The sequence below is a fragment of the Bison bison genome, unplaced genomic scaffold (genome assembly GCF_000754665.1).
Source record: "Bison bison bison isolate TAMUID 2011002044 unplaced genomic scaffold, Bison_UMD1.0 scf7180017864180, whole genome shotgun sequence".
Classification (NCBI taxonomy): domain Eukaryota; kingdom Metazoa; phylum Chordata; class Mammalia; order Artiodactyla; family Bovidae; genus Bison; species Bison bison.
Window position 1 is genome coordinate 14,613,858 of NW_011494752.1, and position 12,878 is coordinate 14,626,735.

Consider the following 12,878-nt stretch of genomic DNA (forward strand, 5'->3'; position numbering starts at 1 on the left):
GGAGTGTGGTTCTGATGTGGGTCAGTCTAATGCCCTGGGCACATCTTAGCCAGGGCAGTGCCCTCAGTCAGGGCACTTGACCAATACATCTGGCCCCTCCGTCGGAACCTCGTTTGCCCTGGGCCAGTGTAGTGAGCTCTCAGGTCCTCACATTGGGGCTCCGTGGGCCGAGGGTCAGCTCGCCATCCGGCGGCTGTGACAGGGCTGCCTGACACCAGCAAGGCCCTGGTTCCTGGAGCCCAGACTCCGGGAGCCTGCCTTTCGCTCGGCCTCGGTCCAGCTCCTCTGCCCCGTCTCGCGCAGTCTTAATTCCTTTTAATTTCCTGTTTCTAGGCAAGTCCTTTTTTCCTCGCCTCCCACCCCCAACCCCTCCCAGGTCACCCTCCCTGCTTCCTGCTGAGAACCACGCTGTCTCTGGCCCCCAGATGTCCCCCGCACCGCCCTCCCCTCCCCCAGTCTGCAGAGTTGCTTCCTGGTGAGTTTTTCTGTTTACACAGAGGAGGACTTCCTGTCCACATTGAAACAGGGTGCCCGCTGGGGCGGGGGTGATGCTCCCCATGAGGTGGACCGTCAGAGCACAGGAGTGAGTAGCCAGCATCACATCAGCGCAGATCCAACCCAGCCACACTCGGGGACACCAGGCTCATCCCTCCAGAGACTCACTCCAAAGAAGACCCCAAAGCCTCAACCTCAGGGCACCTTCCAGAATGGAGTCATGTGCCAGCCCCCGCCCCCAAGGTGGGGGTGCTGGGAATGTCACGTGACCCTCCCACAGCCTGGGGTGTGCCACCTCTGTCAGCCCCAGGGACCAGAGGTGTGGGGCAGCCAGCTCACACAGGCCAGCACGGGGCCGGGCTGGGGTCTGCAGGTCCTCCTGGTGCTCTGCGCCAGGAGCCTAAGCTGTGACCTTGTCTGAGGCCAGACACTCATCCGGTCGATGTGACGTGAAGCCACGGGAACGTTAAGATCTGTGTGATTTCAATCAGAACCAAAGCATAGGCACATTCCAAGCCTGTTCTTTGCCTTCAGATGTGTTTCTTGGTATTTCTAGAGGGGCTGCGCCGTCACTTCTGGGTCCCAAGCCCCGACTTTTCACTCCTTCACCCCCTGGACCTCCGCGGGCCCCCAGGCCACCCCCTCCCCACCTGACGCTCCATCCCAGCCAGTCCTGTGACTGCTCCTGCCCTCCTGGGCTCTCAGAAGGGCCACACGAGGCAGATCGCCCCAGAGCCCCCACTTTCTCACCCAGAAACGGGGGAAAGTTATTGCTCATTGCCCAAAGGTGAGAATACGACTGGGATGTGAGCACTGGAGAGCTTTCAGAGCATGTGTGCCCCATGGCAGAACGGGAGCCCTGACATTTGCACTTCTTGTCTCGCTGTTGTGGTCATGGTCGTCGCCATCGCAAGTGGCCCCCGAGTCCCGCTCTGCCCATCCTCCCTTGTGGTCGGGCGCATCCCCGATGCAAGGCACACCTGCCCAGTGCTGTTTGGGTTTGCTTTCACCATCTCCCTCTGCTGCCTGCAGCTCCGTCCTCAGCACGCCCCTGCCCTGCCCTTCCCTTCCCCAAAGGCCTTTCCCATTTCACTTTTCCACGGCTTCTCTCACCTGGTGTCCACTTGGCTGGGCTCCGCCTGCTTTCTGACCTCAGCTAGCGCCTCACCCGGCACAGCTGCCCTTCCTGCGGCTAATAACCGTCATGGATGCTGCCAGATATTCCACTCTGAGCATCCAGCCTTTCCTGGATGCCCGTCATCACCGCTGAGCCTCGGCTAGGATTGGGCTGTTACTCAGCTAAATGCCACCCAGGTGTTCCCCTGTTTTTGCGCCTCTTCCTTCTCCTCCAGAGTGAGTGACGTTTGATTCCTGTCGTTAAGCCGAAAGGCCGGCTCGCTCATCTGCCGCACACAAGGCACCTTTCTCGGGCCGTGGGTCACGCAAGGAGTCGAGATTACTGTCACCATAGCTGCCATTTATGGAGTGCCAGTTATGATCTCGAGGTTTTATACACTTCCTTTTATTGAATCCTTACAGCAAGCCTGTGAAGTCGATACTCTCAGGCTTGTTCTGCAGATGGTGGACCCAAACTCAGTGTCAAGTAACTTTCCCAGCATTTCATAGCTGGAAAGTGGGTGGGCTGGAAGTCAGGTCTCCCTGGCTCCCCAAACCAGTGCCCCTTCTGTCCATGGTCCTTGCTTTTGGAGAGCCTGTGACCTGGGGAAAGAAGTGTTAACAAGATAAGAATTGAAAGATGGAGGCCAGTCGGTGGAGAGCAGTGGTCTGGCTCTGAGTGTGTCTCTGACTTCAGGGAGGTGGGGGTCTCTGTGGGTGGAGAGGTCTTCATGGAGAAGTGGAATCCGGGCTGGGGTGAGAAAGGGCTGGGGGTGCACACAGAGGGGCAGGAGGGTGAGGAGGAGGGATGGGAGGTCTGGTGAGGAGATGCGGGGAGCCCATGAGAGTCTTGGAGGAAGGTCTCCCCAACAGAGAAAGGGAAGTGCCAGGACAGAACAAAACCAAATTCAGCACATCAGAAGTGACTTCTGCACAGTATTCTGATGAAAGCACAGTTTGGAGAGAATTCAGATGGGGGACTGAGGTGTGAAACAGATTCAGGAGCAGGCAGGCCAGTCTGCCCACTGTGTCTGGGCAGACCCAGGCCCCCATGGTGGTTTCTCCCAGCCCAGCCTAGCTGCCAGGTAGGTCGGAGGAAGGCGGCTCGTGTCCACACCCCGTGGCCAATGAGGAAGCCAGACACAGCTCCTGAGTGGGCAGGTCTGGGCCAAGGAGTGAGTGCGAGGGGAACTGCCACGCTTCAGGCCTTCAGCCTGAAAATCAGAATGTCAGTACGTTCACCATCTCTGTACTGTGTCTACTCTTTTCGTAGCTTATTTGCCTAGTAACAGGATTAAAGGGGATATTTACATGAACTTTAGAAAACAAATATCCAGTTTTGTCTTTCCTCCTGCTTATTCCTCACCCCCAACTCAGGAGGCTGCTGCTGCTGCAAAAAAAAAGCCTGTTTGATAAGTGAGAACCCACTGGTTAATACATAAGCAAATGTCACCTATTGGGGGAGGGGACAACTAGAGGAGTCCTCCATAAATGTCCTCTGTGCATCTTCAGCGGCTGCGTGAGGGCTGTTTGAGGCCTGATCCTTCCTACAAGAAGAACAAAGCAAATCGGATAAGATTCGTTTTGGTTCCAACCAACCAACCACAGCCGGCAGCCAGTATGGCTTTCCTTGTGATGAGCAAGAACCAGATAAAAAGAGTTCCAGATAAAATTGGCCTTTGCAGCCCCCCCACCTCCTGCATGTCTCCCCTCTATTCCCGCATCCTCTCCCCTCCAATGGCTCCCCGCCCCCATGCTGATCACTTGGGTTTTCTTGCAGTTTCCTCAGAGGCACGCATGTGTGCTCAGTCGCTCAGTCATATCTGATTCTTTTGCGACCCCATGGACTGTAAGCCCACCAGTCTCCTCTGTGCATGGGATTTCCTAGGCAAGAATACTGGAGTGGGTTGCCGCTTCCTCCTCCAGGGGATCGTCCCCACCCAGGGATCAAACCCGCATTGGCAGATAGATTCTTGACCACTGAGCCACCTGGGAAGCCCTTCCTAAGGGGAGAACTGACCAGCCCAAGGGCCTGCTCCCACTCTGTCAAGAAAAGCCAGACTCTACACCCCGCCTGTCCTCGTCCTCCTCATCAATAAGCACTTGGAGCCTTGCCCTCGCTCCACTGTGGCAGAGGTGTTGGCCTCACAGCCGCCATAGTTTGCTGGTTTCCAGTGTTTCACTAGAAAAAAACCATGGCCCCTAAATCTCGATGAACAATCTCTAGCAAACACCGCACTGTTCCTGAGAGACCATGTTTCATATCCTTTCCCCGTTTGCAAAGGACTTTTTCTCACATCTTTTTGGTAATTGCCATGAGCTGGACTTGTAAATATTAGATGTGGTTGAGTAATACTCATCTGGTGAACTGACCAGAGGAAACGGACGTTTTTTTTTCCACTCTTGGAATTCTGGCACCCCAGGCCTGCCCCCCAAAAAGGGGCACTTGGGGATTGGCAGGGAAAGTCTGCCTCTACCGGTGCCGGCAGGCCCCGTGCGGGGCAGAGTGACGTGTGGGCAGAGGCTCCCGGCGCCCGCAGCCTCGCCAGGTGTTCCTGTGCTGGGCTCAGGGGCAAAGAGCGTTCATTGTTTCGGAAACTGGCAGGTTCCCAGAAGTTCCGCTGTCTTTCCTCGGTCTGAAATGTCAAACATTTCCTCAGCGGGGTGGGGGATGGATGACGGGACCCCCTGAGGTTCGAGCCCTGCTCTGAGACGAGAGAAGGGAGTTCTGTCTCTCACATGTGGCTGAACGCTGTTCCCATCCTTCCCGTGGCCGGTGGCCAGCTGTGGCTGAGCCTCCCTCGTCCTCTGAACTGGATCCTCCTTCCTACATCTGAAGTGTTGGGGGCTCCCCACTGCCTTAGTCTTTAAGAAGTCGCAGCCTCTCTAATGTTCTGCATGGTGGTGGTGGTGGCAGCGGCGAGTTTGCTAATGATGCCTTTTGGTGATACTTCCTGACGTTTCTGTAGATGAAACATGTCTGGGATTTGCTTCCAAAAAACACACCAGGGGAGGGTACGGGTGAGAGATGCACCGGGGGAGGGTATAGGTGAAACCAGGTGGACCTCAGATTGACCCTTGTTAAAGCCAAGTGATGAGTTCATCACAGTTCCATGGACTCTTCTGTCTGTTCTTATGTTTGCTTCCATTTTCCCAGTATAAAAAATTATAAGAAGGAAGAAAGGGGGAAAAAAGAAGAAACTCTTTATCTCGATTTTTCAGCCCAAAGACATCTGGGCCTCTCTCTCTGATGAACCCTGTGCTGTATCTGGGATCAGGATCCCTCTGGACAGGCCCCGCTGGTGCAGGAATAGGGTAAGAGCATGGCCGAGGGGGTCCCTGCCCCCTGGATTCCAGTCCCAGGTCTTCCTCTCACCAGCTTTGGGGCCTTGGGTGACAGAGTGAGCATCCCAGAACCTCAGCCTCCTCATAGAAAACAGAGATGAGAATTACCTATTGCTGAGACTCTAGCGAGGCCACCTGGCTGGCCCACGGGAATAATCCATGCACGCCATGGCCCAGCTCTCCCTGGCTTTCCAGAGACCCTCAATTGCTCTTTCTGAAACATCCTTCAGAGGAGAGAGACTCCATTCAAGGAAGGTGCCAGAGTTGTGTCCACATTCCAGAAAAGCCCGAGTCCTTAAAGAGAAAGCATTGCAGCAATAAGGTTTGTAAATATCTACTTTTTGACCCCAAAGAATCTACGAGGCCTCAGTTGGCTTATCACTGTCACTCGCCACCTTAGAATGACTTCCTCCATCGACCCTGGGGGCACCCCAGTTTACTTAAGCCTGCTGGAAGCCTCTTATCCGGAGGAGCCCTGTTTTGCTCTGAAAGGGTTGGACATGTCAGCATCTTATTTGTCGTTGCTCTCCAAGCCCCCCTTTTCATCTTTGGATTAGAACCCAGTGTATCACGTCTTATCGAGTTGCCATCTATGATGTCAGCTGGCGAAGCCCGTTTTCTTTCTTCACGGGCCTTGGGGAACCTTGTCGCACCTGTCCTGTGGCACCATCTGTAGGACCCGGTTTCTGTGAGAAAGTGGCAGCCGACAGAGGAATCGCTGTGTTGGTGATGGTTCTGACAGCTCCCGCCCTCTGCTCCTGCCGCGCTGTGAACCATCTCCAAGGCCCCGGGGACAGGCTCTCCTCCACCCTCCTGGTGTGGCTGCAGGGTTTGCAATTGGGGTCGAGCATCTTTGGGAGTATGTCTCTCGGCCTCCTTGACGCATCTTCCCAGCTCCTCTCTCCCTGTTGTCTGTCCCTTCGGTGTCCTTCTCATTGGCTCTTCTTGTTCCTTCCAGATACTCAATGCATTTATTCCTTTTTTAAAAAATATTTAGTTGTTCTTCAGTTGCTCAGTCATGCCCAACTCTTTGCAACCCTGTGGACTGCAGCACTCCAGGCTTCTCTGCCCTTCACCATCTCTTAGCGTTTGCTCAGATTCATGTCCGTTGAGTTGATGATGCCATCCAACTGTCTCATCCTTTGTCACCCCTTCTTCTCCTGCCCTCAGTCTTTCCCAGCATCAGAGTCTTTTCCAGTGAGTCGGCTCTTCACATCAGGTGGCCAAAGTTTTGGAGCTTCAGCTTCAGCATCAGTCCTTCCAATGAATATTCGGGGTTGATTTCCTTTAGGATGGATTGATTTGATCTCCTTGCAGTCCAGGGGACTCTCAAGAGTCTTCTCCAGCACCACAGTATGAAAGCATCAATTCTTCAGCGCTTAGCCTTCTTTACGGTCCAACTTTCACATCCATACATGACTACTGGAAAACCATAGCTTTGACTAGACAGACCTTTGTCAGCAAAGTGATGTCTCTGCTTTTTAATATGCTGTCTAGGTTTGTCATAGCTTGTCTTCCCAGAAGCAAGTGTCTTTTAGTTTCGTGGAAATACTTATTTATTTGTCTGTGCTGGGTCTTCATTGTGGCATGTGGGATCTAGTTCCCTCACCTGGGATTGAACCCAGGCCGCCTGCGTTGGGAGCGCAGAGTCCTAGCCACCGGACCACCAGGGAGGTCCCCATTCATTTATAGAAAGAAGAACATCTCATGCCTCTTTTGTGTGCCAGGCCCTGCTCCAGGCACTGGGGACGTGGTGGTGAACCCACTGGGCAAAGGCCCTGCCATGGATGCTCCCGTGGTGATGGTGGAGGCAAAGAGTAATTAACCGAGGACCTAAATCATAGTTTAAGAAGGTTCACTGCAGAGACAGAGGACAAGGTCCACTGCAGGTCATGAAGTGGTTCCTCAAGGCCCAGAAACTGATGCTGAGTTTTGGAAGATGAGCAGGAATTCACTAGGCCAGGGGTGCCAGGAGAGAGTGCCCTCAGGACAGCAGGGGTCCAGGCCAGGAGGCAGGGCACAGGGCCCGTGGGAAGACCCGGAGGCCAGGGTGGCCTGAGGACAGGTGCAGGGTGTGGCTTCAGGGGTCCCGGGGCAGATGGCGCAGGGTCTTCAAACACCATGAAGTGTGTGGATTTTAAGCCATTAGACAGTTTTGAGCCAGGAAGCAGCCTGATCTGATTTCCATTCCAGTTCACTCAAGGGGAAAGGATCAGGTAAAAGGAGCAGCAGGTCAGTTCCCGCAGTGACCCAAGCAGGAGATGCTGGTGACGACGGATGCCCGAGGCCGCTCCCCTTGGACTGCAGGCTTCATGCATGGAAACTCAAACCAGATGTGTGCTTTCTCTCTCCTTCCCAGCCTGTTATTGTTCTTGACTCCTCGGTCCTCATCACTTGTTCTGCTTTACCCATAACCACCCTGATTTAAAAATTCGGGGCCATTTGTGAGCCTCTCCTCTGGGCCATCGCAGCCTCGGTCCAGACCGGAGCCACAGGGGCAGCCTCTCAGGCCCATGTGGCCGCCCAGCTCCGGTCCTGGATGAGTGTTGGTGGCATGGCTTCTTCCTCAGCTACCACTCAGCCCATTTTCTCCTCTTTCCTCAAAAAATGCAGTCCTCCCCCTCATCTTCAGGATGAGCCTGGGCTTGAGAGGGCCAGAAATTGTCCTGCCACTTCCCATCGGTCTGTCTGCTTCCTCCATTTCCATTATTTTTTAAGGAAAGACGTTGTACAATATAAACCTTTTTCCCAGCCAAGAAGTAGTGGGATTCCTGCCCAAGTGGAGGCTTTGGTCAACCTGAAGATGTTTCTGGAGGGAGAAATGAATGAAAAAATGTGTTCTTCTGGTTCTGGCAAGATGAACTGAGATAATAGTCACACATATATACATACGTACACACACCTACCCACCCTTGCTACAACCATCTTGAAATGCTAGATGAACTATTACACCACCCCCTCGAGTGTTAATGGATGGCTGCGTTTATTAATACAAGGAAGAAAGGAAATGCACAGATGAAAGAAGTGGAGAGAGAGCCAGAGCCCAGCCCCTGAGGTCATCGTCGGCCGCAGTGACAGAGAGCAGGGTCCGCAGATACCGTAAAAGGCCAGACAGTAAGCGCGCTGGGCTTTGCAGACCGCAGACAGTGCGTCACATCTCCTGTTCCTCTTTTGACAACCCTTTCAAAGTATGAAAACCACTCTTAGCTCATGGGTTGTACAAAAACAGGCCACAAGCCAGATATGGCCCATGGGCCACAGTTTGCAGACCCCTGATGTCGAGGCTTGGGTTTTGTGAAGACGGGAGAAAAAAAAAAAATCATAGATCCTCAAGAGGAGGTGTTCTCCTCTCGGTTCATTGGAGAAAGAAGGTGTGTTAGAAAACGTGCACCCACTGTCACAGGGAGGTGACAGGGAAGCCTGCCGTTAGCTTGCTACTCCTTCCTCAGTATTTAAAACCATGAGCATGCTGTGCTTACTTGGGTTGGTTTTAAAATTTACTCAGACTGAATTACATCGAACCCTGGGCACCTGTGGATAGAATTCAGGGAGTCCATGAGCTTGGATGGGAAAACATTCTTATCTTCACAAACCTCTGATTGAGCGTTGCCATTTCTTTTCTTCAATTAAGAAGGTAGGCAGCAAACCACGGCAGGACTAATCGTGCTTGCGATTTTGCCACTCACAGAAATCACAAATGTTTTCACACCAAAATATAGTACATGTATCATTGTCAGAGGAACCCGGTGGGCTACAGTCCATGGGGTCTCATGAGTCGGACACAACTCAGCAACTAAAACCACCACCACCATCATTGTCTCAGAATTTTTAAGAAGTGCATTTCGATAAGCTTGTTTCAGTAAAATTGGAAATCTTAAAATCACTTCTAAATAATCACTGGGCCAAAGAAGACATTGTTGAAAATTGTTAAATGTTGAGAATTTAGAGGGAATTCCCTGGTGGTTCAGTGATTAAGACTCCGTGCTTCCACTGCAGGGGACACGGGTTTGAGCTCTGCCTGGAGAACTAAGATCCCACATGCCACACAGGGCAGCAAATAAATAAATAATAGAACTTAGAAACTAGCAACAATGAAATTATTTTATATCAAAACTTGTAGGTTTAGAATGGTACTATTTAGAGGAAAGTGGAAAATGAATTAACTTTCAAGTAAAGAAGTTCAAGGAAAAAAAAACCAACAAACTAAATCCAAAGAAAGTCTAAATTGTAGGATTAATAAAAGTAAATGGAGAAATTAATCAATGAGAAGTGATCAGCAAAGTCAAACTTGTTCTCGGAAAAGGTTCATGAAAAGGCTCATTTGTGGCAAGGTTGGGGGCGGAAAATGCACAACCAGGTGATGTGAGAAATAAAAAGGACTGAGACAGGTGTCGTGCTAAAATTATAGGAGAGTCTAATGAATAGCCTTATGCCAGTAATTTTGGATACTCAGGAAAAAATGGACAATTTCCCCCAAAAATACAATTTAACAACAGCAACTCAAGAAGAGAGCAGAATTCCCCCCGTGGGGAGCTGCCCAAGTGTGGCACGAGTGTTGAAAACGCATTGAGCAGCTATTCAGTCCTTCGTCAGTTCAACGGTTATGTGTGGAAATAAATGGCAGTGAATGAAATAATCGGAGCTCCACACATATGTCCATTTTGCCCAGTGGGACTTGCTACAATGATGGAGATGTCTGTCCTGTATTGTTTTTGTCCAGTAGAGTAGCCATCGGCCACATGTGGCTCTTTAGCTCCTGAAGCCAGATGTGGCCAGTGGTTATCTAGTTAATAAGATCAAGAGCATGTTAGTGGCTTCCTAGGAGACAATAAGTTGCTGAACGCTCGGAACCCTGACCTTTGCCAAAACAGCTCCTCAGCCTGCGGTGGGCAGTCCTGGTGGGCCAGACGGCCACGTGACCCCTGACTCCCGGTAGTTTGTAGAGCGTTTTCTCTGTCTCATCTCATCTGCTCCTCACTCCCCTCTCGGAGCCTCAGTGGCTCAGGGATCCTTCATTTCTCAGCGCCTGCTCTGTCACAGCCGTGCCGTGTCTCTGGCGTGCCACCGCCATGCTGGCCTCCAGGGTGAAGGAAGCACCTATTGCCCACAGGAGAAGTCAGCATGGAAGGTGGTGAGGGCGTCGGGTAAATGGGCTGAGTCCTCCTGGCCGCTCGCTCTTCATCTGCTTTGAAGGAGTAGGCAGTGGTAGGTCCAGATGTGTGAACCAAGGGAGGCGGGGTGGCCTTGGCTGGACGCAGGGAGCAGACTGGCCGGGAGTACATGGTGGTCCCCAGCCAAAAAGTTGAAGTAAAACTAGAGAATATTAATATTAAAAAAAAAGTAAAGCAGAGGTCCCTCTTTCAGAATTCTTTCCAGATGAAAGACATAAGTTTCTTCAGCCCAAGAAGAAAAGGCCAAGCTGTGTGGATGGGGAGAAAATGGATTCTAGAGGCAGTATTTCTTTGTGAACTCTAAAGCCCTTTGCTTTATCACACCCTCATTAATTAGGACACAAAACATGGCCAAGTTGCACACAGAAGCCAGAGCAAGGGGGGCTGAATGGGGAGGCCCCACCCGGTCAGGAGCACGGGCACTTGGCCGGCACAATTCTTCAAGTGGCGAGATGGCAGCCCTTTGGGGTCCCTGGAGCCCCTCCCTCCTGCCTGCGAAGCCAGAGGCTGCTGACACCCCTGACACACACTGGGGCTCCCTGGAGAACCGCCCCGCTGTCTCAGAAGATACTTGATGGGAGAGGTGAGGCTCTGCTGGTGGAAAGCATTACAGGGGGTCTTGCACGCTTCTGTTTTTCAGGGATGATAATGGTGATTTTACTGCTGCTCGTGGCCATCGTGGTAGTTGCAGTCTGGCCGACCAAGTAGTGGCCTTCAAGGGGCCACCAACCAGGACACCTGCCAGAGATGGAGTAAAGCCGAGCTTCCTCTTGGTACCCAAAAGCCGCTCTCAATAAATTCCCCCAAAGTTCTGACCTTGCCGTGCGTCGCTTCAGCAAAAACAAACCGGGTGGTGCCTCTGCTGAGGTATCGTGCAGGATGGCTTTTGGGGTTCTGCCTTGGTCATTGGGGTGCTAGCCCAAGGTCCCTCAGCGGTCACTGCCCCTTGGCTGCCAGTGGATTCCGGCCACCCCTTCAGTGTCCCGGGCCACCTGTGGGATGATGCTGAATTCCAACTGAATTCTTGGCAGTTTGTAACCTGGCATGTCTGGTCTGCTCTGGGCAGTCACATGCCCACATGGGAGACCAGCGAGCAGCCAAGGCCACGTGTGTCTTGGAGGGAGGAAGGAGCTGTAATGCAGGCAGGGCTCTGTAACTGCCCCCCTTCCCCCCCAAGCTTGCCACTCCTAGTGGTGAAGCGTCTCTGGACTCTACTTTGGGAACTACCTTTGGACCTAGAATCACATGCTTTTTTCCTCCCTTGACGTAGTAAACCACTTCTCCAAAGCTGATGCATCTCTATCAGCAGCGGAATCAAGTCTGATGAACCAGGCAGGGAGACGGGAATGATCAAGCGAGAAAGTACCACGTAGGGTTCAAAGAAAGGTACGATTCTGCAGTCAGAACAGGGCCTTTCTCTGGCTTCTAAACTGACCCTGACCTGATGCAAAGAGTCGACTCATTGGAAAAGACCCTGATGCTGGGAAAGATTGAGAGCAGGAGAAGAAGGGGGTGACAGAGAATGAGATGTTTGGATGGCATCACTGACTCAGTGGACATGAGTTTGAGAAAATTCAGGGAGATAGTGAAGGACAGAGAAGCCTGGCGTGCTGCAGTCCTGGGGGTTGCAGAGAGTCAGACACAACTTAGCAACTGAACAACAGCAAACCAGCTGTGACAACCTTGCGTGTGTATGAGTGTGCACTGCACGCATTGCACACATGTATGCATGTGTGATGATCAGAGCAGACAGATGGGCTAGACCTTGAGCGGGGTGCCAGGCCCTCAAGGGCAGCGGTGGATTGGGTGGGAAGGGGTGGAGGGCCAAGCTTCATGCCCTTCTCCTTGGCTGTCAGAAGGCAGGCTGGGCTGCCAGGCCTTGCTTTGCCATCCATGGCTCAAGGAGAAAGAATTGGGGTTGGTGATAGAAAAATTAGGGTGGTTTCCAAGCGCAAAATTTCACTGGAAGAGGCCAGATCAGGTGTGTGGGAGGGGAGTTTTGAGGTGGGGGGGGTCTCCTGGGGATTCCCTAGAGACTACAAGACAGGCATGGGAGGGCTATGTGCCCCTGGCACAGCTTTATCTACTGGGACCCCGAGACCTGAGATGGCAGTGAGCAGGGAAGACCTGGGCCTCCATCAGTGGAGCCCTGGCTCTGCGCTTGGTCTCCTGTAAGTCACTGCAAAGGGTGGGTGACCTTCTTTCTTCCAGCTCTCCCCTCAAGGGGCTGGGTCACTTCCAGGCCACCTGGGCAGTCCCACGCCCACCTGCTGTGTGTGTGATGGTGACACACGGCACTCTCCCGGGAGGCGGTCTAGCCCTGGGCCTGGCCTGCCTGGGCCGTACCTGGACTCGGCTCCGTGTTAGCCAGGACGGTGTTGCAGTCACAACCCCCCCAAATCCCGACAACCTAGATCCGTCCCAGTGTCAGGGCCTCCCCACTGCTGCTCGTCCACGCAAGTCAGCTGGGGGCCCAGACCCAGGCCCAGGGGACAGCCCCATGGCTCTGGCAGAAGAAAGGGGACTCTGGACACCCTCGCACCAGTCGTGAAACGCTCTGCCCAGGAGGGAAGCCGTCAGCTCTGCTCACAGCTAGCTCACTGGCCTGACTGTCACCTGCTCTGCTCAGCAAGGGGACCTGGAAGTGCCCAGAAGACTGAGAGCCTGAACTGGGAAGGGACGGCCCCAGTGACCAGCACACCGCTCGTCAGCTGTGTGACCACAGGCCAGATGCTGTCTGGGCCTGCGTTT

At 53.0% G+C, this 12,878-nt stretch overlaps 1 protein-coding gene across 3 annotated transcripts in view; it reads left to right on the top strand.

Annotated features, from left to right (window-relative positions):
• Positions 1-10,942, top strand: part of STX8 (syntaxin 8) — a 206,538-nt gene extending 195,596 nt beyond the window's left edge. The window contains exon 9 of one of the 3 annotated variants that reach the window (XM_010843018.1): positions 10,768-10,942. In XM_010843018.1, coding sequence (XP_010841320.1) covers positions 10,768-10,924 — 157 coding nt within the window. In that variant the 3' untranslated portion in view covers positions 10,925-10,942. The remainder of the gene's footprint in view (positions 1-10,767) is intronic. The other 2 variants (XM_010843020.1, XM_010843021.1) reach the window with 2 other exon arrangements.
• Positions 10,943-12,878: the final 1,936 nt, after the last annotated feature.